The sequence below is a fragment of the Rhinatrema bivittatum genome, chromosome 4, assembly GCF_901001135.1.
Source record: "Rhinatrema bivittatum chromosome 4, aRhiBiv1.1, whole genome shotgun sequence".
Classification (NCBI taxonomy): Eukaryota; Metazoa; Chordata; class Amphibia; order Gymnophiona; family Rhinatrematidae; genus Rhinatrema; species Rhinatrema bivittatum.
Window position 1 is genome coordinate 280,394,728 of NC_042618.1, and position 26,904 is coordinate 280,421,631.

General features: G+C 46.3%; 2 protein-coding genes across 10 annotated transcripts in view; one reads left to right on the forward strand and one right to left on the reverse strand.

Moving 5' to 3' along the window:
- The window catches only part of BCAT1 (branched chain amino acid transaminase 1), a 584,786-nt gene that overhangs the window by 367,611 nt on the left and 190,271 nt on the right, over nt 1-26,904 (forward strand). For 6 of the 9 annotated variants that reach the window (XR_003856479.1, XR_003856478.1, XM_029600149.1 and 3 more), the window contains one exon: nt 12,284-12,424. The exons of the other annotated variants lie outside the window; for them this stretch is intronic. Coding sequence is in view for 4 of the 6 variants with exons in the window: in XM_029600149.1 (XP_029456009.1) it covers nt 12,284-12,424 (141 nt within the window). In the remaining 2 variants the exon portion in view is untranslated. The remainder of the gene's footprint in view (nt 1-12,283; nt 12,425-26,904) is intronic. 9 annotated transcript variants of the gene reach the window in all.
- On the reverse strand, nt 2,396-12,828 carry LOC115090706 (endogenous retrovirus group 3 member 1 Env polyprotein-like). The gene is made up of 2 exons (XM_029600148.1): nt 12,740-12,828; nt 2,396-5,027 (listed from the first exon to the last, which is right to left on the reverse strand). The coding sequence occupies exon 2, from the start codon at nt 4,964-4,966 to the stop codon at nt 2,933-2,935; it is 2,034 nt and encodes a 677-aa protein (XP_029456008.1). The 5' UTR covers nt 4,967-5,027; nt 12,740-12,828; the 3' UTR covers nt 2,396-2,932.

Sequence of the window (26,904 nt, forward strand, 5' to 3'; positions counted from 1 at the left end):
TGGCACCTGTTTAGATTACATGATTCCATACATTTATCAACATTAATTTATGTGTCTTACTGTAAACCGTTGTGATGGTACTTAATGATGGTATAGAAAAGATTTTAAATAAATATGTTGGTATTCTGGTTTCCTTGCCGACACATCTTTGCAAGGCTGTGAGGTCACACATAAGTCACAGGCAAGGGCTGGTTGCTATGGAGACACCCACATGACCAGACTCAGGCAGCTCCATAGCGTTGAATGGCTCCATTTACTTTAATGGAGCCATTCAAATCTATGGAAGCTAAGCAAAGGAAAAGAATGACATATTTTTCATCTATGGGACTTGACCCATTTGTTTTTGGGAGCCCTTGAATGAAACAAAAGGGGTTCTTTTGTTTTGATTTAACATTTTTTTTAAAACAAATGCACACCCCAACTGTGCAGCAGCATTCTGGATTACCTGTAGTGCCCTTATCGCATAGTCAGAAAGTACAAGATTGACAACATTGCAGTAGTAGTAGGGGCATATTTAGCCAGACAGGCACGGGGGGCAGTAAAAACAGCGGGGGCTGCCTTTCCTGATACTAGAAGTGATGTCATTAAAGCAAGATTGAAAATACCTGACTTGACTGGAGTCTGCAGAGCAGAAGACTGACAGGCCACTCACATATATCAGAACTATTACAAGAAAACCAGAGGCAGCAGATCCAGACTCCAGGTTTTTTACTAAAAAAGCAGGGTTTTTTTGCAAGGAAACCGAGCACGGCGCATACCTGACTTGAAGCACTTCAGAGCATGAACAAACTGAGCCTGGCTTACTGACGTGCATATTGCCACTCCTGGTGGTGGTGGTGATTCTGTTGGTCTCAGCTTGATGTGATGGCTTGAAATGTCAGTAAGAGTAACCCCTAGAGCAGGAGCAGGGTTTGATCCAGGAACATTCTTAACAGAAACAGGATCTTCTGCCTAACCAGCTACCTCCCCTGCAAGTTGAGCTGTCAGATTCTGGAGGTTAGCAGGACATACAAAAAAAGATGCACTTGTGAAGAATTAAGCATCCACAAGGGCAGGGCTGACTGGAACAAAACAAGGAATATAAGGGTGCCCACAAACAAACACAGAACAGAGAGTGCACCACCACACATGATAAAAGAACAAAACAAAGACAGACCAGACAAAAAAATAAAACCAGCAGGTCATACCATCTGGACCAAAGAATAAGACCAACAAAATAGACCAAACACAGACAGAATAAAAAGGCCTCTAAACTAGGGCTAAACAGAGGGCAAGAATAAGGCAGAGACAAGGTAAGAGCTAAGACTAACCTACAAAGGTCATAACATAGAGCATGAAGAACTCCTAGCTGAGACAAGGTAAGAACATAAGAAATTGCCATGCTGGGTCAGACCAAGGGTCCATCAAGCCCAGCATCCTGTTTCCAACAGAGGCCAAAACCAGGCCACAAGAACCTGGCAATTACCTGTGAGTGAAGCAGGCTGTGGCAGTGCAGTGAACATGGTTGTCAGCAGGACTGGTTTGGAGGACTGAGCAGCAGAGAACATGGCCCATTGAGGGCTTCTGCTGCCTGGAGTGAGCACTGCACACAGGTCCTCACAGCGACTTGGTAATCCATTCACACCTTTATGACCCATTACTGTCTGGACAGCATATCTCAGCAAGCAATTCTGCACAGCCTATTCATCCAATAGTTTGCTCACCACCTGGTGGAACTGGGTTGTCTTATTAAATAATTGCTCTGTAAAGCAACTCTTTGCTTGAAACTCCCCACAAGTTAAGGCAAATTTAATACTGCTTGTCAGTGAAGAAAGAAAGTTTACTTATCTGTTAACAGGGTTCACCGTAAACAGCAGTTTAAAGTAGTCATACATTTATTACACACCCACCTTCCTGGAGAGTCAACTACTTCACTAAAGCTTAAGCTATGGCAGAGGCTAATGGGCCTATGAAACAGCAACCATATGCAGGAACTCCTGTATATACTCAAAGTCTTTACTGAGAGCTGTGTACATATTGGCACTGTCTTGATGCTGTAACCGTCTCTTTTTTAGTCAGTAAGGAGGCCCAGACAACTGATCCGTAAAGATAGACTTTTATTGCCAGCAAGATGCAGCTAAGACAATGGCTTAGTACAACTGCATGCCACGCCCCCTTAGGAGCAAACCTTTATACACTTTACAGTTCTTATCTTTCACACATGCGTTCTGGTTTTTGCTGAACAAACAATTTACAAACTGCTGAACAAGCAATAGCTAGCGTGGTCTCTAGTAGGTGTAGCTTATGATCAGACTATTGTTTCGTCATTTAATTGACGGGTTAGACATTTGCGGCGGCGTTCGTATTAATACAATACAAATTATTATTCCAAAATGGAGTTACGTTGTTACGTTCCACTAAATGTTAGTGCGTGAGTACGTCACTACGTATTAGGTTCCGTTTGCGTTGCAAATGTTAGTAAATCAAGATGGCTGTGCGTTTCACTGCAGGCATGAAGAAACGAGAGGCGTCTCAGTGGTGCAGTCTTCAGGGGTTCATGGAATCGAACTCCTTCATTCCCCCCTTTGATACTTCAACTTCGGTGGAAGGTGGAAGTATCACACGTAGCTGTTAAGTAACTGAAAAGAGAAGCAAAAATTAATACATATAACTTTCAAGGTGGACCCTAAGATGTTGCTAGGTCGTTGGTGTCTTCACGGGTTTGAGACGGATGGGCCCTATTGGCGTCACCCCCCTTTGTAGCCCGGCTTACCCTAGCAACAAATGTGGTCCAATGTGGTGAGTTACTTAGGGAGCATTAGAGTTTAGTATCAAAGTAATCGTCATCAGAGTCAGATGCATCAGAATCGGGGAATGAAGAAATGGACACATACTTATTGATCATCATAACATGAGCTGCTGCTCTGCGATCAGCAATGGTTTCAATCATGGATCATAGATTTCTGAAAATGAGAGGTAGACAAAGAGGAAATAAAATGCAAGTTAGAACAAAAAACAGCAGAGGGATGAGAATGTCTTTCAGTCCGGGAATTGAAGTAAGCCAATTTGGTAGAGAGGCTGTCCAGTCAAGGACACCGGTCCACGTCTGTACAGGGACATGGGCCAATCGGATCATTCGATCAGTAATCTCTTCGATGACTTTACTCTTATCATCAATCTGTAAACAACAATTAGAGAGATTAAATTTTCCACACACGCCTCCTTCTTGAGCGAGGAGGTAGTCCAAGGCTAAACGGTTTTGGTAGACAGCTGTGATTATCTTGGTGTTTTGCTTGGCAAGGATATTGAGAGTCATGGCAGAATCGTTAGTCAGAAGTTCTAACACTGCTTGCAGTCGGATGATACGATTTAACATATAGATTGGAGTTCTATATCCATAAGAACCATCTTCAGCCCAAGTGGCAGGGCCATAGTATTGTACAATTCGTTCAGGAGGCCACTCCTGATCCTTCCAATCTCCAATAGAAACTTTAGTAGTTCTGCGACGCTTGTTTGGTTTCATAGGACTGTAGACAGGTACACCTAATGTTTCTCCAGCTGTGATTGGTAAGAGAAAGAAACTTGGCCGAATGGTGGCCAGGAAACAGGTGCCATACCAGTTGAGTGGTAACAATTCATAAGCCCTTCGGCCACAAACGAAGTAGTATCCATCTGGCGCAGCGAAGAGGGTGTTGGGCAACCCAGCCGCAGTCCACGTTTTGTTCAGGGTTGAATCAGTCCACAAGGTAGTGGGCATAGTCAAATTCTCTGTCTGCCACCAAGTCAGTTTGGTTAGGTTAGCAGTGAGGACCCCTGTACATGGTGAATTTCCAACAGAGGTAGTATAGATTCGGGAGTGTTGTCGAGATATGCACTGTCTGCCAATAACATCAGTCTGGAGAGCCCACTCGTATGGATGTGTCTTCCGTTTGTAAGTTATAGTTGTGTTCAAGAGATTGAGATCAGTTTGGAAGACCTCCTTGGCTTCCCATGGCCATTGCTCTCCTGTGTGTGTGCCTCCGCAGACAAAGCAATTCTTAACTTCGAGAGAGAGAGCTATATTCTCAGCCAGATTTACAAACATATTCTTTGCTTGATGTGAAAAGGCATGCTTTTTCAATTCTTCTGATACATGGGATATTTCATCAAAGAAGGACTGATAGCCCACCACCGTGGTCTGATGAATGATTGGGCGAGGCTTGTCTCTACGCTGGGTGATGGTTATGTAAGTCATTGGGTCTCTTCCAGTTCTGTCGATGCCAAAGCCCCAAGTATCTTGCCAGGGGGATCCTTCACCTCGTATGGGCCATTGAACGGACACAATATTACCAGTTACTGCAGTCAATCTGCCGATTCCGTGGCAGCCATGATAACCTCCTCCTGTATAGTCACATACCAGAGCCCAACCCGATAAAATCAAGTCTCCTTGACAGGGTATCCAACTGGATGGGTTGGCAGCCCGATTGTACGGACAAAGGTACTTGTGGTTATAAACATAGGACTTTTTCCAGGATTGAGATCCGCAATGGAGAGCGTTTGGGTGTTTGCCAATGGCTTCACAGGCATCGAAGTTTATCGTGACGGTAGACTCTCCTCCGATAAGGACTTTGGTCGAGTTGATGTAGTACAGGATACCTTTTCCTTCTGGGATAATACTTGATGTGTAACTCTTTGGTAATCCAGCAGTGAGGGTAATGTTATAGTACTTGGGAGTTGTTGTTGTGTGACAAATGACCTTGTCACCCTCTAGGCATCGATGAAAAGACTGGTATCCTTGAGTGGTATTTAATGCGCATGCAGGCTGCGTTGCACATGAAGTGGGTGGCTGAGATTGGTGTATAATGGTAGAGACAACCTGGAATCCATCTGGAGTTGTAGTACGGATTAATTTGACGCATTCTGTGCAGTTCTTGCTTAGAGGTAGAACAAGAGATGTAGTTGTAGAACATGAGATTAGTAGAATAACTTGTAGAAGTCTGTTTCTCATGGCTGGAGGTTTAGAGTAAACACCTTATGCTTTGGCTTGTAAGTAGATCAGTTGATTAATTCTGAAAGGAAGAAAAAATGTATATGTTAGTACTCTTTAGCAAAGTACTATAGTCATTTACCCTGGACTAATTTGTTGCCTGTTTTGAGTGAACTTTAACTTGTTGTCTCCAATCCTGGAGACCTGCCAACTGGAGGCAGCAGGTTTCAGGCGGGACCAGTGAATCCATGAAGGGCATCCAGAGACTTTTACAGCAGTAGGAGTGGTGAGTAACACTGTGTATGGACCCTTCCATCGTGGTTTGAGGAAATCTGATTCATCCCAGTCCTTCATCCATACAGGATTTCCAATTTGGAATGGATGAATTGGAGTCAGTAGGACAATTGGTTCAATGTCACAGGTGTAGTTCTGGATGGCTATGACTGTGTTATATAGCCCTTTGAGCTGATTACTGAGGGACAATTCCCCTTGTATCTGCAGCGATTCAGGAAAAGAAGGAAGAGGTGGAGGTCTTGCATACATCATTTCATAAGGTGTTAGACCGGACCGTTTTGGACTACATCGGACATGTAGCAAAGCTAGGGGTAGGATGTCTGGCCATTTGGTCTTTGTTTCTTGGCATAGTTTAGCTATCTGATTTTTCAGAGTTCTGTTAGCTCGTTCAACAGCTCCACTGCTCTGTGGTCGCCATGCGCAGTGCAGATGCCATTTGATACCCAGAATTCGACTTAGTTGTTGGATAACGTCACTGGTGAAAGCTGGTCCATTGTCTGAATTGATTTGTCTTGGTAATCCGTAGCGTGGTAAGACTTGGTGAAGTAGCAGGGACACAACTTCCTTGGCGGTTTCAGTTCGTGTCGGTGTGGCTTCGATCCATCCTGTATAGGTGCAGACAGCCACCAACATTGCTTTGTAGCCTTTGGATGGAGTCATGTGAGTGAAGTCGATTTGACAAACTTGAAATGGCGTAGTTCCTCTTAGAATATGTCCGGGTGTAGGACCAGGTCCGCTTCTGGGATTGTTCTTTGCACATGTGAGACACTGACTGATTGCATGCTTTGTTAATTGGATGATTCTATTGATGTAGTACGTTTTTCCCAGCAACTTTATTAATGCATCTCGGCCGAGATGGGTTTTGTTATGGGCTTCCTTGACAATAGTCCAAGCTAATGCTTCAGGTATCCATATTCTGTTATCTTGCAGAATCCACCAGCCATCGTGATGGTGGAATTTCTCAGCCTGTGCCCAGTCATTCTCCTCCGTTGAATAGGCAGGAGTTTCCGTTGGGAATTGGAGAAGTGGACAAGTTGTAGCTGGGATGTGCGATAAATGGGCACGGGCTGCTTCTTTCGCTGTTTTGTCTGCCCATTGGTTTCCTTTTGCAACGGGATCTGATTTGCCTGTGTGGGCTTTACAATGCATGACAGCTACCTTTTGCGGTGCCCATACAGCATTTAGCAATTGATGTATTTCAGACGCATTAGCCAGTTGCTTTCCTTCGGCGGTGAGAAAACCTCGCTCCTTGTATAAGGCTCCATGTACTTGGATGGTGAGGAAAGCATATTTAGAATCTATAGATGTTCACAGTCTGTCCTTCCGCCAGTTGTAGAGCTCGAGTGAGAGCGATTAGTTCAGCTTTTTGAGCTGATGTCCCAGGAGGTAGGGACTCAGCTTCAATGATGTCATCTTCAGAAACCACAGCATAACCAGCAACTCGAATTCCATCAATAACTTGGCTGCTTCCATCAGTAAATAGAGTCCATGCTCCCTGCCAGGGTTGATCCCTCAAGTCTGGTCTGCTGGAATGTATTGTAGTCATGACCTCTTCACAGTCATGAGCAACGGGTTCAGGTGCCGGCATAAGAGTGGCCGGGTTCAAGTTTTTACTGTCTTGTATTTGAATTTCAGGTGTTTCACACAGTAAGGCTTGGTATTTTACAAGACGTGAGTTGGTCATCCATTTTGGTCCATGCGTTTCTAGAAGTCCTTGAATAGTGTGGGGAGTTGTTACGTTTAGAGTTTGACCAAAAGTTAATTTGACAGCCTCTGGGATTAGTAAGCACGCAGCCGCAATGCTTCGAAGACAACCTGGCCATCCTTTTGCAACATTGTCCATTCCTTTTGACAGATATGCGACAGGTCGTTCCCACGAGCCTAGAGTTTGAGTCAATACCCCAATGGCCATTCCTTTCTTCTCATCGACGTATAGATGAAATGGTTTCATTACATCTGGCAACCCTAGTGCAGGGGGTTCAATCAAGGCGTCTTTCAGTTGTTGTAAGCTTGTCAATTCATGGGTTTCCCACTGAAAAGGCTGAGATTCTGCCTCCTTTCCCCGCAGCTTGTCGTACAGGGACTGGGCAATAACAGCATAGTTAGCAATCCACAGCCTGCAATATCCAGCAGCTCCAAGGAACGCTCGGAGTTCTTTCTTGCAAGTGGGTACAGGTTGACCTCGTATTGAACTGGTACGGGATATTCCAAGACAACGGGTACCTTCCCGTATTTGGAAGCCCAAGTATTCTACTTCCAATTCACATATTTGCGCCTTCTTTTTACTTGCACGGTATCCTTTTGAGTACAACGTCTTTAGCAGGTGGAGAGTGGCTACTGCACATTCGTGATACGTTTCACGAAACAACAGAAGGTCATCCACATACTGTATTACTGGCCCATACATGACTTGGTACATCTTCAAGTCTTTTGCCAATTGCTCACCGAACAGCGTAGGTGAGTGCTTGAACCCTTGCGGCAAGCGAGTCCATGTGTACTGCTGCTTGATTCCGGTTTGTGCATTTTCCCATGTGAAGGCAAAGATCTTCTGGCATTCTTCTGCTACTGGAACGGAGAAGAAAGCATCTTTGAGATCAATAACACTGTACCACTTGGATGCAGGGGAAACTTGAGCCAAGATTGAGTATGGATTTGGTACGAGGGCTACTAGATCTGCTACTTGATTATTCACTTTCCGTAGATCCTGTACTGGTCGGTAATCAGTGGAACCAGGTTTCTTTACGGGCAACAAAGGAGTGTTCCACGCAGATCGGATTCGCCTGAGAATGCCCAAATCATACAGTCTCTGCAGGTGTATCTCAATTCCTTGTCTGGCCATATATGGAATGGGGTATTGAGGTTGATTGATCACCTGTGCATTCTGTTTCATTTCGATCCAAACAGGGGTAGCATCGATGGCTATTCCTCCTGGATTCTGCTCGGACCATACTTTAGGCACGCTATCCATTAGCTGCCTTCGTTGTTCGTTGAGAGGGGTGTTCACTTCGTATCGATGCAGAGTGATTTGTTCAAAGACGGGGAGATGTAGTCTCCATTCCTCTTGGAGTGGACAAATGAGAGAGACTGGATTATCGGCAAAGGATGCCTTGATTTCACCGGTAGGCTCGAATTGCAAAGTAGCCCTTAATTTACACAGGAGGTCTCTCCCTATGAGTGGTACTGGGCACCCTGGCACGTAGAGGAATTGATGGGACACTAATTGTCCTCCTACTGTAACCTGCCGTTTCTGGAGGAAGGGAGCGATTAGTGGTTTTCCTGAAGCCCCGACTATAGAGATGTTTTTCGACGTAGGCGTGGTGATGGCTGTGGTCATCACAGATCTTTGCGCCCCCGTATCCAACAGCCCTTTGAATGTTTCAGCCCCTACTCTTATTTCCACCAAAGGGTCTATGGGAAGGGTTCCCCTATCTAGTCATGCTTCACTATCTTCGCCGGAAGTTTCACCTACGGTCATCTGCCATTCCGTTTCCTTAGATTTGGGCGGAGTATATCCTTCCTGCTTTGCTTGCAGGGACTCCGGACACTCAGACTTCCAATGTCCTTCTTGTTTACAATATGCGCATTGATTGGTTCCCAATGGCATTCTTCCACCTCTAAACGATCCTCCTCTATTTGCTCGTCCTCTTGGCAGCCCTCTAGAGGGCGATCTGCCTCTTCCTCGGGGTCCGGGATACCCGTGATACTGCCTGGACGGGTTCCCGAAATTAGTTTCTTCCAACGCTGCGGCTAACAAACTGACACTTTCTCTTAACTTTCTAGTTTCTTTCTTTTCCTTCCTGTCTCCATCCGGTTCTCGGTTTACATAGACTTTATCAGCCATTGCTTTTAATTGGCTGATATTCATTCCCTCGAACCCTTCCTGCTTTTGCAACTTCCGGCGAATGTCTGGGCAGGACTGCCCAACGAAGCTCATCACTATAATGGATTGATGTTTGGGGTCCTCTGGATCAAATGGGCTGTATTGGCGGTACGCATCCATCAATCGCTCCAGAAAGTTTCCGGGGGACTCGTCTCTCTTCTGCACCACGTCTTGGATTTTTCCCATGTTTACGACTTTCTGCTTCCCTTTCTTTAAAGCTTCAAGAAATGCGGTCTGATAGGCGGTAATGCGCTCCCGCCCTGCCGCGGTCTGGAAATCCCAGTTGGGATCTGCAGTCGGGGCTAAGTCTCTCACTACGTCTTCGGGACGTCCATCTGATCCGGCTCCTAATCGAGCTGCCTCTTCCATATTTAATTGTATCTGTCGGTGTTCTTCAGTGGTAAAAAGAATGGAGGCTAAATGCCGAATGCCAGCCCAGTTGGGATTATGGGCTGCAAAAATGCCCCGTAAAAAGTCTATCATCTGTTCTGGTTTTTCAGCGTATGACGGACCAAGCTGTTTCCAATTGAAAAGATCGCTGGATGTAAAAGGTATGTAGGTAAATAACTTTATTGTTTGCGTAGTGCGATGTTCGTTTTCTTCAGTCGGGACTACAGGAACCACAGTTGATGTTTCCCTAATTGGTAATTGCAAACTTGCGGCGGCTTGGGTTTTACTGCGAGTTCCGTCTGCCACGGACGACTCACTGCCGCCTTCTACCTTTGCGGTTGCCGCTTCGGGTTGCTCTTCATGAGCTGGTGCCATCCTAGGATCGGCTTGCGCATTGGAGGGAACTGGGGGACTTGATGGCGTAGGATATGCCAGGGGACAACAAGGGGCATATGGTGGCGGCAAGATATTTTCAGCGTCGGGCAGTGCTGCGGGTGGCAGGGGTTTAATTTTTTTTTCTGGAGTCCGTGGATTCCCTTGTACTACAAATATGGCCGCCGCAGATGACGCATGCTCTGTAGGTTCCAATATGGCCGCCTTTCCCCTTCTCTTCCGGTTTGGGGACTTCCGGTCTCCCATTTTGCATACTTGAGTTACCATTACGAGGGCGGCTCCCTCTACTAGCTTCTTTGCCCACGACGGAGGATTTTCAATAACTGCTATCCATGCGGTTATATACGGTATATCCTCAGGGCAACCCGGATTCCCTTCTCTTATAACTAGATTCTGGACCCTTGTGGCCGTTTGGAAATTGAAAGTTCCTACCGGAGGCCAATTTACACACAAACTGGGCCACCTATGGGTGCATCGTTGAATCATTCCGGGTTTTGTACATTTATGTCTATCGAACACTTCGCTATAGTGTTCCGTCATGACTTTTAATGGAGTCGAACCGCCCCCTCCCATTAGGATAGAATTCACAGACAAAGGAGGGAAGGGAAGACGGATAGGTAAGGGGTCCGTATCCGTCAGACACAAAAGGATCACAATCGCCCCGACTAGGACGCGGTCAGCCCGGCCTAGAACTGTGAGGCCATTCACTCTCTTTCACACAACAAGAAACCTATTCCCACTATCGTATACTTCACTTATAATTTTCTCCTTATTATGCGCGTGGTCTTCGGAACGTAATTCCTACTAACACACTGCGTGGGGTGTGATCTAGGCCCCCTCGGTCCGCCGGGGATGGACCGGTTATTTTCCTTGTCTATTCTTCACTTATTCCCTTGTTTCCATGATACTCGCCTGCAGGGGTCTTCCGATCGTCACGAAAGCCTTCTTCCCGGATCATCAACCCAGAGATCTCAGCAGAATTTCTGTGGAACGATCCCCTCAGAAACCTGATCGCTGAACTCAGCGGTGGCCACTCACCAGGTGTGTCTGGGGGACTGCTCCGCCACCAAACTACCGGACCTTCTGGAGAGCTAAAATAGCGTCTCCGGTACCTCCTGGCTGGCTCGCCAATGTAACCGTCTCTTTTTTAGTCAGTAAGGAGGCCCAGACAACTGATCCGTAAAGATAGACTTTTATTGCCAGCAAGATGCAGCTAAGATAACGGCTTAGTACAACTGCATGCCACGCCCCCTTAGGAGCAAACCTTTATACACTTTACAGTTCTTATCTTTCACACATGCGTTCTGGTTTTTGCTGAACAAACAATTTACAAACTGCTGAACAAGCAATAGCTAGCGTGGTCTCTAGTAGGTGTAGCTTATGATCAGACTATTGTTTCGTCATTTAATTGACGGGTTAGACATTTGCGGCGGCGTTCGTATTAATACAATACAAATTATTATTCCAAAATGGAGTTACGTTGTTACGTTCCACTAAATGTTAGTGCGTGAGTACGTCACTACGTATTAGGTTCCGTTTGCGTTGCAAATGTTAGTAAATCAAGATGGCTGTGCGTTTCACTGCAGGCATGAAGAAACGAGAGGCGTCTCAGTGGTGCAGTCTTCAGGGGTTCATGGAATCGAACTCCTTCAATGCCATCACCCACAAGTTATGGCTGATTTAACCTACTATATGCAGAGACCCCTGTTTAAAGGTAAATAAACTTGCTAAATGGGACTTTTTTCAAATGCTTCCTTTAATCTATTTCTGATTCCACTCCAATTGGATTGGATAGAGTAAAAAGAAAGAGGGAGGACTGGGATGAATAGGAAACAAGAATTGCATTTCTTCTTGCAAGGGACTCCTGAACTTACTCCTGCCTTGAGCAGGAGTAAATCTACTTAGGTTAGAGATCTAGGGGAGTCGAATAAAAGCTGCTTATCTAGGTGGATGAATAACCTTTTTGAGGGTAAGATCAGAGGTGAAATGGAGCCCAGTAATGGAGCTGATATGCTTGCTCCACCTTTTGCACTATCCAAAGATTTTATTTTGACTCCATCCAAATAACTTTCAGAGTTTTCCAAAATACCCTGAATAGCAGCTGAATATTCCCTTTTATGATAATAGATATTTTGAAAAATCTTGGTAGTTGGCCACTTTTGCCACCTGAAAGTTCAACATACCAGAGATGAAACAACCTCTAAAAGTGTGTGTGTATATATTATATATAATTGCTGCACTAATACTTGCTGTTTAATATCCAGCTGCTATCTTATAAGAACTTTACTACGGCTATCATCACTCATTGACTAACATTTAAAGAATGTCCAACCAGTTTTAAGGAAATTTATCATCTTAGTTTTTATTTGTTTTCTGGACAGGGAGAGTTTAAAGTGTCAGAACGTTATCTTACTATGCGTGATCTGCTGGTTGGCTTGAAAGAAAAACGAGTGAAGGAGATGTTTGGTTCTGGAACAGCCTGTGTTGTTTGTCCAATTTCTAAAATACTCTACATGGATGAGGTAAGGCAAACATTTCCATAAAATTTGTTTTTATTTCTTATGTCTTCTTCAATTTTTTAAATACACTTTTCTTCTGTGGCAGCCTCTGTGACTGAATGGGCACAGAGAACTCTGAGCAACAGAGGGGAGGAGGAAAGGGCAGGGAGCCGCTGCTCCGTCCCTCCTCCTCCTCCTCCACTGCCCGGGGGGGGGGGGGGGAAGAAGAAGTAGGGAGGGACTGCCGGACTGTCACGCACAGGGACAGGAGGAGGAAAGAAGAGTCGCCAAGCAAATGCAGTAGAGACCGATGTGCTGCGAAGGGGCCTTACTCCTTACCTCCAGCTGAACAGATTAGAAGCAGCTGCAGCAGGAGCACAGGGAAGACAAGGGAACAGAGAAGATCTGAGTCAGCCCGCCCCACCCCCTGAGTCCTGCAGATAAGGAGAAGCCAAGTAAACATTCAACAACTGCAGGAGGGGGAGGGGGGAGCAGTGCAGTCAAACCGCTGGGGCTCTCAGCCAGCAGGGGAAGAGTTTACATGGGCATCCCTCCACCCCCACTCCCTGCAAAGCAGAGCAACAAAAGTGAAAGCCAGAGCCGTGCTCCCTCCTCCCTCTCAAGTCCGTGAGCGGATTTCTTAAAGGCACAGGTCTCCCAGAAAGAGAGCAAAGCAAGCCTTTACTTTGATGCAGCTCCAGCACTGCTCTCTGCATCAATGGCAGGGGGGAAGAAAATTAGAAACAAAAAGTTTCCAATAAGAGCGAAGAGTAACAGACTGCCGTGCCACAAGGGAAGGAGTAAGTCACATAGAGTAGTGACTGAGAAGGGAGGGGATGAGAGTGAGGGATGGGATTGGGAGAGGGTGGGGAGTGACTGAGGAGGGGAGGGAGTGGGAGTGAGAATGAGGGAAGAGGAGGTGAGAGTGAAGGAAGGGGGTTTCAGTGAGAGGGGAGGGAGGCAGTGGGAGAAAGAGGGTGAATAAGACTGAGGGAAAGGAGTTTGAGTGGGGGCAGGGGACGGAAGGGAGGGAGGTGAGTGGAGGAAGGGGGTGAGTGACCGAGGGGAAGGAGGATGAGTGCCAAGGTGAATGAGAGAGGGGAAGGGGGAGTGAGGGAGAAGAAATGAGGAAGAGTGCCGTTTCCGAAAACCAAACCAAAAAAAAATGTTTTAATGTAGCTCGTTGTTACGGGCTTAACGGCTAGTATGATCATAAATGAAGGGGAAAACCATATTAATATATACACATTTCAAAAAATGAGCACATGTTGCTTACCTGTAAACAGGTGTTCTCACAGGACAGCAGGATGTTAGTCCTCACATATGGGTGACATCACAGGTTGGAGCCCAATCACGGAACACTTTTGTCAAAGTTTCCAGAACTTTGACTGGCCCCAACTGGGCATGCCCAGCATAGCACTAACCCTGCAGCCAGCAGGGGTCCCCCTTCAGTCTTGTTTAAAAGCTACAGGCAGTGCCGAAAAATAAAATAAGAAAAAATTATGAACCCAACACTGCGGGGCGGCGGGCAGGTTTCGTGAGGACTAACATCCTGCTGTCCTGTGAGAACCCCTGTTATAGGTAAGCAACATTTGCTTTCTCACAGGACAAGCAGGATGGTAGTCCTCACATATGGGTGAGTACCGAACTGAGGATGTCCGAGAAATGCACCAAATGTACTCAAGATGTGCAATAGGCACAAATATTGGGGAGAAGTTTGGTAGAGGGCATCCTGAACCCTAACGGGCAGGCGGAAGGGTGTTGGTACATCACGTTGTAAACAGGTTACGAAGGACAGACTGGCCGAAGATGGAATCTTGTCTTCCGTCTTTGTCCAAGCAATAGTGGGCTGCAAAGGTATGGAGAGAATTCCAGGTGGCAGCCCTGCAAATGTCAGGAAGTGGCACCAATCGTAGGTGTGCTACTGTAGTTGCCATGGCCCTCACAGAGTGTGCTTTAACACGGTCTTCAAATGGAATTCCTGCTTGCTGATAGCAAAAGGATATGCAGTCTGCCAACCAGGAGGAGAGAGTCTGCTTACCCACAGGCTTCCCTAACTTGTTAGAATGGAAAGAGACAAACAATTGAGTGCTTTCCCTGTGGGCAGCTGTACGGTCTAGGTAGAATGCTAGAGCCCGTTTACAGTCAAGGGTATGCAGAGCCTGTTCTCCTGGATTGGAATGGGGCCTGGGAAAAAAGGTAGGTAGTATTATGGATTGATTTAGATGAAAATCCGAAACTACCTTGGGTAAAAATTTAGGGTGAGTGCGGAGTACTGCCTGGTCCTGCAGAAGTTTAGTGTAAGGCGGATAGGTAACTAGGGCCTGTAATTCACTAACTCTGTGAGCTGAAGTGATTGCCAGAAGGAAAATCACTTTCCATGTGAGATAGTGAAGATCACAGGAGTGAAGAAGCTCGAATGGTGGTTTCATGAGCTGACCCAAAACTAGGTTGAGATCTCAAGAAGGGGCCGGAGGACGCAGTGGAGGCTTGAGGTGAAACAAGCCTTTCAGAAAACATGTTACAAGGGGTTGTACTGATATAGGAACATCCCCTACACCTTTATGGAAGGCGGCTACCGCACTGACATGCATTCTGATGGAAGAAGTTTTTAGACCTGACTCTGATAAGTGCCAGAGATAGTCCAAATATTTCGTGATTGGACAGGTAAAGGGGTCAAGGGTAAACCTGTTCCATTTGTAAGAGTAGGATTTTCTCGTGGAAGGCTTCCGTGAAGCAATCAAGACACGGAAACTGGTTCAGAAATGTTAAGTGGCTGAAGGATTAACCTTTCAACATCCATGCCGTCAGGGACAAGGCGTGAGGGTTGGGGTGGCGGCGGCACCTGTCGTTTTGAGTGATCAGAAGCGGGTCCTTTCCTAAGGGAATATGCCTGTGAATGGAGAGATCCTGAAGTATTGGAAACCACACTTGGCGTGGCCAGTGAGGTGCTATCAGGATCATGGTTCCCTTGCCCTGACATAACTTCACAGAATCTTCGAGAGAAGAGGAAGTGGAGGGAATGCACGAGAGGGAGAATGCGTCTCTGGGCTGAGAGTGTTTGCTGTGAATGAGAGAGCAAAAGTTCTCTACTTTGCGGTTTTGAGGAGATGCAAAGAGGTCTATTTGAGGATATCCCCCATTGTTGGAAGATGGAGTTCGCTACTGAGGGGTTGAGAGAGAACTCGTGCGGTTGAAAGATGCGACTCAGCTTGTCTGCCAACACATTGTCCACTCCCGGCAAGTAGGTGGCCCTGATGTACATCGAATGGGAGAGAGCGTCCACCCATATCTGTGCAGCTTCCTGACACAGAAGGAAGGAGCTCGTGCCGCCCTGTTTGTTGATGTAGCACATGGCCACCTGGTTGTCCGTCTGGATCAGGATAACTTGATTTGAGAGGCAATCCTGAAATGCCCTAAGAGCATATCTGTTGCGACCGTTGCTGCCCGACGTCTCCACTATGCCCACCTTACCGCTTTGGCGACTCCCTCTTTGCCTGTTGGAAGTTTGGCTGCCGCAGCATCCTCATGCCATCCTCCTCTGGTGTCCCCGGACCGGCTAGACGCTGCACACCGCCATGTTTCCCCGGAGCCTAAGGGCGTGTGTGTGGCGCGGCCCCAACTGAAGTACCAGCAGTGGCGCGAACCTCAGGGGCGTCCCCCTGAGGTGACGTCATCCTCACCGGATATTTAAGGTCTCTGAAATCGCTAACGTATCGAATTAGCAAGGGGTTACACTACTTAAGCTACTCTGCCTCTTCGGATTTACCAGGGGTACCCGCTCCTCTGGGGCCTCGCTTTCTCTTTTGTTTTTCAGATTGCAGGGACCGGGTCTTGCTCCTCGAGGGCCCTCGTTCCCTGACTTGCAACTAAATACCACTTCTGCCAGGAAGTCATCGCTGCCTACAACAGCGTTCCCTGGAGCCAGGTACTCTCTCCTCGAGGGCCTACTCCATTCCAGCTCCTGGGTTGCTTCCAAGAGACTATCTTCAAGGTTCTGTTCCTGAACTCTGCATACCCTGCCTACTCACTATATTCAGTTTCTCTACAGCTCAGTTATCCAGGATCACAGTTCCAGTATCTGAGGGACTACAGCCCAGCCAGGCACTCCAGCTCACTACTGCCACCTCTGGTGGTTCAATATACTGTTTAATAAAAGAACTAGTGTGTGTCTGTCTCCATACTCTGAGCCTGACCGGTGGTCCCTCTCGGGATCTTTCCCCGGGGGCGTGGTCATCTGCCACCGGCCCAAGAATCCACCCACAACTACCTCAAACACTAACAATATCTGATTGCTTGAAGCTCCAGGAAATTTATTTGGTGTTTGGCTTCCTGCGGAGACCAAGATCCTTGTGTCTGCAGATTGGCCACATGGGCTCCCCATCTGAGGTTGGAAGCATCGGTGGTGAGAATTAATTGAGGGTCTGGAGCCTGAAAGGGCAAGCTGTGGAGGAGATTGATCTGATTTTTCCACCAGGCTAGAGACTGACGGTGTGAGTCTGTTACATGGACAATGGTTGACAGGGGCTGAATGCTTTGAGTCCATTGAGACCTTAGAGTCCACTGCATGACTCTCATGGCCAAACGGGCCGTTGGTGTGACCTGAACTGAGGACGCCATGTGTCCCAGGAGGATGAGAAAGTGGCGTGCAGTCGCGGAGTGCTGAGACTGCAGCTGGTGTGCAAGAGACACGAGAGTGAGAGCTCGCTGTCGAGGCAGAAAAGCCTTTGCCTGCAAGGTGTCCAAGTCTGCCCCAATGAATGACAAGGTTTGAGATGGGACTAAGTAGGATTTGTCGTAGTTGACGAGAAATCCTAATGAAATTAGAGTGTGTAAGGTTAGATTGAGGGATGACAGAGTAGCTTGCTGAGTGGGAGCCCTGATTAACCAGTTGTCTAGATAGGGGTAGACGTGAACACCTTGGGTCCTGAGGAAGGCTGCAACTACTACGAGGCATTTTGTGAAGACTCGTGGCACAGACGCTAGGCCGAATGGAAGCACTTGGTATTGATAGTGCTTGGGGCCTACTAGAAACCTCAGATATTTGCGATGAGATGGAGTTATTGCAATATGAGTGTATGCGTCCTGGAGGTCCAGAGATCAGAGCCAATCTCCTCTTTGTAGAAGAGGAAGAAGCGAGCCTAAGGTTACCATCTTGAACTTTTTTCGTTGGAGATACTTGTTGAGGGCTCGTAGGTCCAGAATAGGATGGACGCCTCCCGATTTTTTGGGGATTAGAAAGTACCAGGAATAGAATCCTAGGCCATGCTGAGAGTAGGGTACGGGTTCTATTGCCTTGGACTGGAGAAGGAGGGAGACCTCTTGATCCAGAAGGATGGAGTGATCGGATGTTCTCCACGTCAGTAGAGGTAGGGAGTCCGGTGGCATGGAGAGAAAGTTCAGATGGTAAACCTGAGCGATTATCGCCAATACCCATTGGTCTGAGGTGATTGAGTGCCATATGTTGTGGAAGTGGCACAATCGACCTCCTACTAGTATGTGAGGCAATGGAAGCTGGCTGCTGCTCTGTAGGTAGAAGTCAAAAACCTGAAGCGGGACCTGGTTGAGGAGCTGCTTGCGGTTTTTGTTTCCGTGTCTGATGAGACTGGGCTTTTTGAAAAGGTCTTGTGGAAGGGGATCTGGTTGGTGGCATGTAGGACTTTTTCGGGTGGAAGAATGACTTCTTAAAGTCCTTTCGGAAGGGCTGTTTAAAAGAGTAATCAGAAGGCATCAGAGAGAGCTGTCTTAGGGTCTCATGATAGTCCTTAAGTTCCGCCACCGTCCGTTGAATTTGTTCGCCAAACAGATTATCTCCTACATAGGACAGGTCGGATAACCTGTCTTGTACCTCAGGGCGAAGGTCAGAAGACTTGAGCCAGGCCCACCTTCTTGCCGAAATAGCAGCTGCAGATACCCTGGTAGCAGTGTCAACGATATCATAAGATGATCTGATCTCATGCTTGCCTGCCTCAAAACCCTTGTTTACTAGGGTTTGGAGCTGATCTTGAAATTGCTGAGGCAGGGAGTCTGTCAAGTCTTGTATCTGCTTCAAAATGACCCTATTATATTGGGTCATATAGAGCTGATGAAGTGGCAATTCGGGAAATGAGCATTGATCCTTGGAAGACTCAGCGACCAATGGCATCTAGAAACTTCTGTTCCTTGCCAGGGGGAAAAGAACTGTGAGGCTTTGATCTCTTTGCTCTCTTCTGTGCAGATTCTACCACTACAGATTGGTGATCCAATTGAGGCTGACTGCACCAAATAGGTAGTGTCAGCTTTTCTGTGGACTGGAGCAATGGAGCCAGGATGTTCCCAGTTCTTTTTGAGGAGGTCCAGAAGAACCTGGTGGATAGGGATGGAGGTTATTTCCTTGGGAGCATCCAGGAATTGGAGCAACTCCATCATCTGATGTCTATGATCCTGTTCAGTCTGTAATTGGAAGGGAACCAATTCAGACATTTCCTTCACAAAATCATCAGTCCAGGTGTCATAGGGATCAGCACTTGCCCCTCTAGGCAGTAGAGAGGGACGGGGTGGTGGGATAACCAAAGGTCCTGGTCTAGGCTCCGAAGGGATCGAAGGAATAATTTGAGGCACCGATGAAGGCATCGAAGGCACTGGCGCAGGCATCGAGGGCATCGATGGATGGCTCGGTGGCACCGACGGGCGTATCGGCACCGATGGTTTGATTGGTGGCGAGGGACGTATCGGTATCGATGGCTGAGGCATTGGCAAAACTCCCGATGGAGGAATGCGGAACGGTGTTTCTCCTCCCAATGACAGAGTAAGCGGGGAGGGTACCGGAGCCATCGGTGACCCGGGGTCCATTGGTAGAAAAGCGGCAATGAGCGCTTCCATCCTGGAGAGCAGCAGTGCCAACGCTGCCGGAATCGGGTCGGTGGTTGGTTCCACAATCGTTACCGATGTCGGTGCTGGAGGAACCTGGAGTCGTTGCATCGCCTTGTCGATGGCCTCTGAACCATCTGTTCCAGTTCTCAGAGACCTGGAGCAAGCAGCCCCAGCTCCGGAAGAGAAGAAGGAGGCAGAGACATAGCTGGAAGAACCACCGTTAAAGGCGGAGTCGCGGCTCCCGATAACCTGTCGGGTGAGGGTTGCCTCGGTGACCCAGTCGCTGAAAAGTTCGGTGTATTTTCTGGACGTGGTTTCTTTGATGGCGGCTTGGACGATGGCGAGGTCGATGATTTCACTCCCTCGATGGTCTGAGACTTTCGATGCCGATGGTGATGTTTGTCTCTACGATCCCCTCGGTCCTGAGGGGGGGAGTAGAAGGTGTCAAAGGCCGAGATGTTGTCGATGCCGGATGGTCACCGGCCGGTGGTCGATGCTGGTGCAAAGTTGACGGAGCCAGTTCTGACGATGTCCATGCAATGGACGGAGTTGGGGTTTGAGCATGGAAGAGAAGTTCCATCTTCTCCATTCTGGCCTTGTGACCTTTTGGTGTCATTAGGGCACATTTGGTGCAGGTCAAGACATTGTGCTCTCGTCCAAGACACATTACACAGACTTTATGGGGGTCTGTGATGGACATGGTGCAATTACAGTCTGGGCACCGACGGAACCCTGACGCCATGGCCATGGAAAAAAATTGAGCCGCGGTATGGTCGACGGCCAGTAGGCTGCAAGGGCCAAACTCGACGGTAATCAACGGAAAAACGGGTAAAAACTTACCAGAGTACTGCGGCTTGGAAAAGTTAAAGGAGGGACCCCTGTGGGGCAAATTAACTTTTAGTAATTCCGTGAGGAAAATTCCTGTCAGGAATCTCCGCAGAGCTCCTTAACCACGAGGCTACTGCTGCGCGGAAAAAAGAAGACTGAACAGGGACCCCTGCTGGCTGCAGGGTTAGTGCCATACTGGGCATGCGCAGTAGGGGCCAGAAAGTTCTGGAAACTTTGACAATAGTGTTCCATGATTGGGCTCCATCCTGTGATGTCACCCATATGTGAGGACTACCATCCTGTGAGAATATAAGTTACATAAAACTCTGAAATACCACAGATCTGGGGGCGGATCCAAGATGGCCGATCGACAGGCACTGCATGCTGTCGGCTCTCTCGGGCATTCTTAAGATTTTTTCCTCTTGCAGTTTTTCTTAACCTGGAATGGGAAGAAAGCAGAAACCCAGGATGGAATGTTACTTTGCGGTTCCCCTGGTGACTCCTTTCTCTGGCCCGATGGACACCCACATCTTGTACAGCAGCTTGGTAGCGGGGCCTCAGCTGCTGGAGAATGGGGGAGGGGAAATTGAGCTCCCTTCTCTCCTTGGCTCCTTGTCACCTCTTAACCCTGCCGAGGGAACTTCACCGGGTAATCCAGCTGCTACTAGAGGAGCCCTAAAGTCAAGGGAGATGCCGCCAGACCAGAGTGTTGGCGTGTTGAGCCCTGCAGGGGACGACAGTGCGGTGGTGGCAGCGGAGTCTAGAGTTTCACCAAGTACAGCCCGGATTGGGAGGAGATGTATTGCCAGGAGGTATTGGGGGAAACGTTGGTGAGTTTGTCCCTATGAGAATACCTATTTCGATGCCTGCTGTGCAAAGACCCACAGTGTTCTCCCTTGAGACAATCTGGGAAGCTATTATAGAACTAAGAAGTTCAATTTTACAACAATTATCACCAGTTATTGTAAAATGTAATGAATTGGAGGAAAAAATTCTGGCTTTTTCCAACACAACAACTGAAATGGATCAACAAGTTTCTTCTTTAAGAACTCAAGTAAGTGGCAATCAGCAAGCACAATCAGTTTTGATCAAAGAAAGGCCCTGAAAATTGAAAATCTGGAAAATGGAATTTAAGATTTATAAATTTTCCTCAAGTACCCCTAACTCCTCCTAGAGAGATGCTTAGGAAGTATTTCATGGAAATTCTCTAGATTTCTGGAAATGCGATTCCACAAGTATCTAAGATTTTCTGCTTGCCAAAGTTTAGAAGATCGGAAGTACAAGGACAGGGATTAGCGTCATTGGTCCACGTTGGAGAATCAAGTGTGAATGTTTCAACTGTGTTGGAGACGTCGAATTAGAGTTAGCTGTTCCAGCTATACTTATTGTGATGCTAGCACTTGAACCAGACAAAGATTGGTTAATGAGACTCTGTTTTTGACATAGGACTAAGGGCCTCATTTTCCAATATCGCATTTGTATCGCATGCGATACCAAAAAGGGGTGTACCTTATGCTAATAAGCATGTGTATCGCAAATTGCGATATCAGCTATGCGAAAAAGCTGTTATTGTAAGTTGCACTATTAGCCCAACTTGGGCTACATTGCCAGTATATATCACTGTTCATGATGTTTCCGGACAGGCCTGTTTCAGTATGCTGCAGGCTTAGAAAAAGAGAGAGAGAGAGAGAGAAAGCCTTGCTATAGTGCCTCCTCCCTAGACAGGTATTTGTATCCCTATGGGAGGCCCACCTAGTAACTCGAGGTGAGGGTTAAGTATTAGTGTAGGGGAGTAGGGGCATTCAACATGAAATGTACAAACAGAACAGTGAGTTTTCTAACTCCGAAGGCCAGCAAATCTTCACAAGAGACCACTGTTCTGTTTGTACATCTCACGTTGAATGTCAAAGTGGCCCCTACCCCCCTACACTAATACTTAACCCTCACCTCGAGTTACTAGGTGGGCCTCCCATAGGGATACAAATACCTGTCTAGGGAGGAGGCACTATAGCAAGGTTCTCTCTCTCTCTCTCTCTCTCTCTCTCTCTCTCTCTCTCTCTAAGTCTGCAGCATACTGAAACAGGCCTGTCTGGAAACATCATGAACCACGATAAACCTTTACCAGCCTCTAGCGCACAACGTAACACAAATGAAAGAGGTGTAGTTATTGGCCGCGTTAGGAGCCGCGCTAACACTGCGGCTGTTTCGTGGCACTCGATAAATCCTCCCTACTTTACATTTGCTCCGCCCCCTGAATACAAAATTTAAAATTTGCATTCGCAAATCACGTTAATGGTTGTTAGCGCGATTTGCGGAATTATCACCCGCGGTAACTCCTTGGAAAATGACCCCCTAAGTCTTTTCTTTGATGCAAAGATAGAGTTTTTCCTGGTGTCTCGAGGGAGACTCAAAAAAGGAGGAAATCTTTTCTCCTGTTGCAACCTCAGGTTTTGCAAATTGGGGGTGTTTTCTTTTTAAAGTTTCCATGTAAGTGCATGATAAAGTATCAAAATAATACATATATATTTTTTGACCCCCCAGGTAACTAATTTTCTAATAGGGAAAACTTGTGTGTTGCAAACAACTCCCAGTTCTAATACATTGTAGTTCCCTATAGATAAGAAAGGCTGCTGTTTTCTATTGATATATTTCTTGATGTATTACTTTGGGTTGGGGAAAGGTCAGCTCCCACAATAAGGACTTAAATTTAGAAGGGAAATGTTTCTTTTCCTAAGTGTATTTCTGTTATTTGCATTAATCCTGATCTAAATATTTCTGATCAAGATTTAATCTTGTTTATTTAGAAAAATGCATAAAAACTTTTTTTAAAAGTTACATAAAACTCGGCATCAGAAAAATGTGGTTCACTTAATTTACATTTACCGTCTCTCGCCACGCAATGGGCCCCAAGTGGTATCAACGCCCACCTTTGATTTCATTCATATACTGGTTCATTCAATTCTCACAAATAATAAACCCAAACATTTATTTCAATAATTTATATATGAAACCACGCTCTAATAATTTGTCAATACATTCCCTAGCAAAAAGAAACTCTTAAGAAAAAGTGAAAAAAGATTAACTCATCTTAAAAAGTTGCACTCTTCACAACCTCCCAGCATGTCTTTTTAAAATGAGTTAATCTTTTTTCATTTTTCTTAGAGTTTCTTTTTGCAATAGAGTGTATTTACAAAATTATTTGAGCGTGGTTTCATATATAACTTTTGAAATACAATTTTGGGTTTATTTGTGAGAATTGAGTGAACTGGCATATGAATGAAATCAAAGGTGGTCATTGCTGATACCGCTTGAGGCCCATTGCGTGGCGAGAGGCAGTGGATGTAAAATAAGGGCCGGATTTTAAATGCCCTGCGCGCGTAAATCTGGCCGGATTTACGCGCGCAGGGCCCTCGCGCGCCGGCGCGCCTATTTTGCATAGGCCGCCGGCGTGCACACAGCCCCGGGACTCGCGTAAGCCCCGGGGCTTCGTAAAAGAGGCGGGGAGGGGCGTGTCAGGGACGTGTCCGGGGTCAGGGGCGGTTCGGGGCGGGACCGGGGGCATGGCGCCGGCCCGGGGGCGTGGTCGAGGCCTCCGGACCAGCCCCTGGGTTGGGTGATGGCGTGCCAGCAGCCCGCTGGCGCACGCAGATTTACGTTTGCTTTCAGCAGGCGTAAATCTGCCAACAAAAGGTAGGGGGGGTTTAGATAGGGCCGGTGGGTGGGTTAGGTAGGGGAAGGGAGGGGAAGGTGTGGGGGGGGGTGGAAAGAAAGTTCCCTCCGAGGCCGCTCTGATTTCGGAGCGGCCTCGGAGGGAACAGGCAGCGCGCGCCGACCCCGGATTTTATAAGATACGCGCGGCTACGTGCGTATCTTATAAAATCCAGCGTACTTTTGTTCACGCTCGTGCAAATTTATAAAATCTACCCCTAAGTGAACACCATTTTTCTGATGCCGAGTTTTATGTAACTTATACATTTTTTGAAATTGATATATATTCATATGGTTTTTCCCTTGATTTGTGATTGTTTTGGTGTCTTTGAAAGGATTGCTGCATTTTTGGTTTTAAAAGTATAGCTCACTCATGAACAATATTCTAGTGTATAGAAATGGCAGAAAAAAAAACATATGGCCTGTCTAGTCTGCCCATCCACCCAACTAATTCAGCTTTACAATTCCCATCACTCCCTCAGAGATCCCCTGTGTTTATCCCATGCTTTCTTGAATTCTGTTTTTGCTTCCACCACCTCCCATAGGAATGTTCCATGCATCCACTACCCTCTTGGTAAAGAAATATTCCCTTAGATTACTCCTGAATCTATACCCTTTCACCCTCATCTCATGACCCCTCATTGTTTATTTATTTTATTTATTTATCTAATTTATATACCGTCTGTCTGACAAGCAATCAAGACGGTGTACATAGTGATCGTGTAATAAACATAAAAAAAATTTCAAACTGGTTAAACCATTTTAAAATTTGGCATATCAAAATAAACTATAATAAAATACACTGCTAAAATTAAAATGACCTTAAATAAGATAACAATTTAAGAATATAAACTAATGTAAAATCTAATATTAACTTTAAAAATTACAAGGAATAGTACAACTTAATATCAGAAACAATATTAACATAAAATAATATAGCATAACCGTCACAGACACACATTTAGTCAGGTATAATATGCCTTTTTTACAGCACTGTTCAATTTTTGTTAGTCTGATTGTAAAAAGGTATTTTAACATACCGTATTTTCCGGCGTATAAGAGGACTTTTTAACCCCTGAAAATCTTCTCGAAAGTCGGGGGTCGTCTTATACGCCGGGTATCGTCTTATAGGGCAGCTCTTCTCACCTGTGTGTTGCGTGTTCCCGGTCTCTCCCGCTGCTCTTCCTTCCCTGCTGCCGTTGCCGCTGGGCTATCAACACGTTCAAGCCCAGCGGGAACGGCAGCGGTGCAAAAAAAAAAAAAAAGCTGTGGCATCCGCGGCTGGCCTTTTCTTCTTCCCGTGCCTGCATTCCCCCCCCGGACCCGAAACAGGAAGTGATACGCGGTGCGCGGGAAGAAGAAAGGCCGTGCCGCGTGATAAAGTATCAGCGGCCGCTGCAGCATCGGCCCCCGAGCAATTGAAGCAGCCAGTAATCGAGAAAGGAGACAGCAGCAGGAGCCTCCTGTGGCCGATGGGATTCTTCTTTCTTGGCCTGCGAGGGCTGGAGGAGGAGGCTGCTGCAGCTACTATTTGTGCTTGGGGGGCGGGGGAGGAGAGAGGAAGTGAGTGAGAGAGAGAGAAGCAGCCAGCCAGCCTGTGTGTAAGTGAGAGAATGTATTTGATTGAGAGCATGTCTGTGATTGAGAGAAACTGGTCAGAGAGCTCATGTGTGTGTATATGTGAGAGACAATGAAAGTGACTGCTCAGAGAGATGACTGATGTGTATGTGAGTGTGAGAGAGAGAGAGAGAGAAAAAGCATGGAAGTGAGAAATCTGGGTATGTGAGAAAGCATGGGAGTAAGAAGCCTGATTATGTGAGAGAGAGCATGGGAGTGGGAGGGCTGTGTGTGTGTGCGTGCATGAGAGAGAGACTGGTTGATAAGGTGACGGTGTGTGTGAGAGAAAGAGACTGGTGTGTGTGAATGTGAGAGAAAGAATGTGATTCAGGGAATGAGAAGCCTGTGCACGTGGAGAGTGAGCATGGAAATGAGAGAGAGACTGGTGTGTGTGTAAGACAGAGAAAGTGATTATGAGAGTGAGAAGCTTGTATATGTACGGTAAGCAGAACACGGGAGTGGGAAGCCTGTGTGTGTGTATGGCATGAGAGAAACTGTTCAGAAAGGTGTCTGGTGTGTGTGTCAAAGACTGTTTGGGAAATGATTGGTGTGTGAGAGACAGAAACTGGTCATGGGGGCATGACTGGTATGGTGTGTGTGTGTGTGAGAGACATGGGCCCTAAGGAAGAGGACCATGAGTATAGGGCTTAGCCACTACTGCTGCTTCTGGTGTGTGCTACGGCCTACATGGAAGAGGAGTAGGAGAGCTGCTGGAGGGGGTAAGGAAAGGTGGCTTTTTAAGTTTATTTTTCTTGATTGACTGCCATTTTAATTATTTAATATTATGTGATGTGTCTGCTTTTTTGAAATATTTTATTGGTGTTTGGAGAATGTTTAATAGTTTTTATGAGTTTTTAATTGTTGGATGTTATTCTGTTCATAGCTGTTTTGAAACATTTATTTTGCTTATTAGTATAGTTTTACAATTATTTCTGTGTGGGGATCTATAGCTGCTTGCTAGTTCTGTTTTCCTAATAAGAGATGTATTGGTTTTTAGGGCCTGATATACGGTATTTGTAGTGTTGCCTTTTCATAGATAGGGTTGCTCCTGTTTGAGTGTAAAATTATTTTTTTTCTTAAAAATATGTATAAAAAAGGGGGGGTCGTCTTATACGCCCAGTTGTCTTATACGCCGGAAAATACGGTAGATGTCAGTTTAAATGATTGATGGATGAGTATTACTTAAATTATAGGCCTTTTTGAACAATAGTGTTTTTAGACTTTTCTTAAACACTTTTATGTCTTTCTGTGTTCTAAGTTTGGTGGGTAAAGTGTTCCATATCTTTGCACCTGCTATGGAGATTGTGCGTTCTCTTACTTCTGAAAGATGGGCAGATTTAATAGATGGAATCACAAGTAGACCTTTATTCGCAGATCGAAGATTTCGTTGGGGTTTATGTAAACATAATGAAGCATTTAACCACTCTGTATGTTCATAATTTATGGATTTAAATAACATACATAACATTTTGTATTCAATCCTTTATTTAATTGGAAGC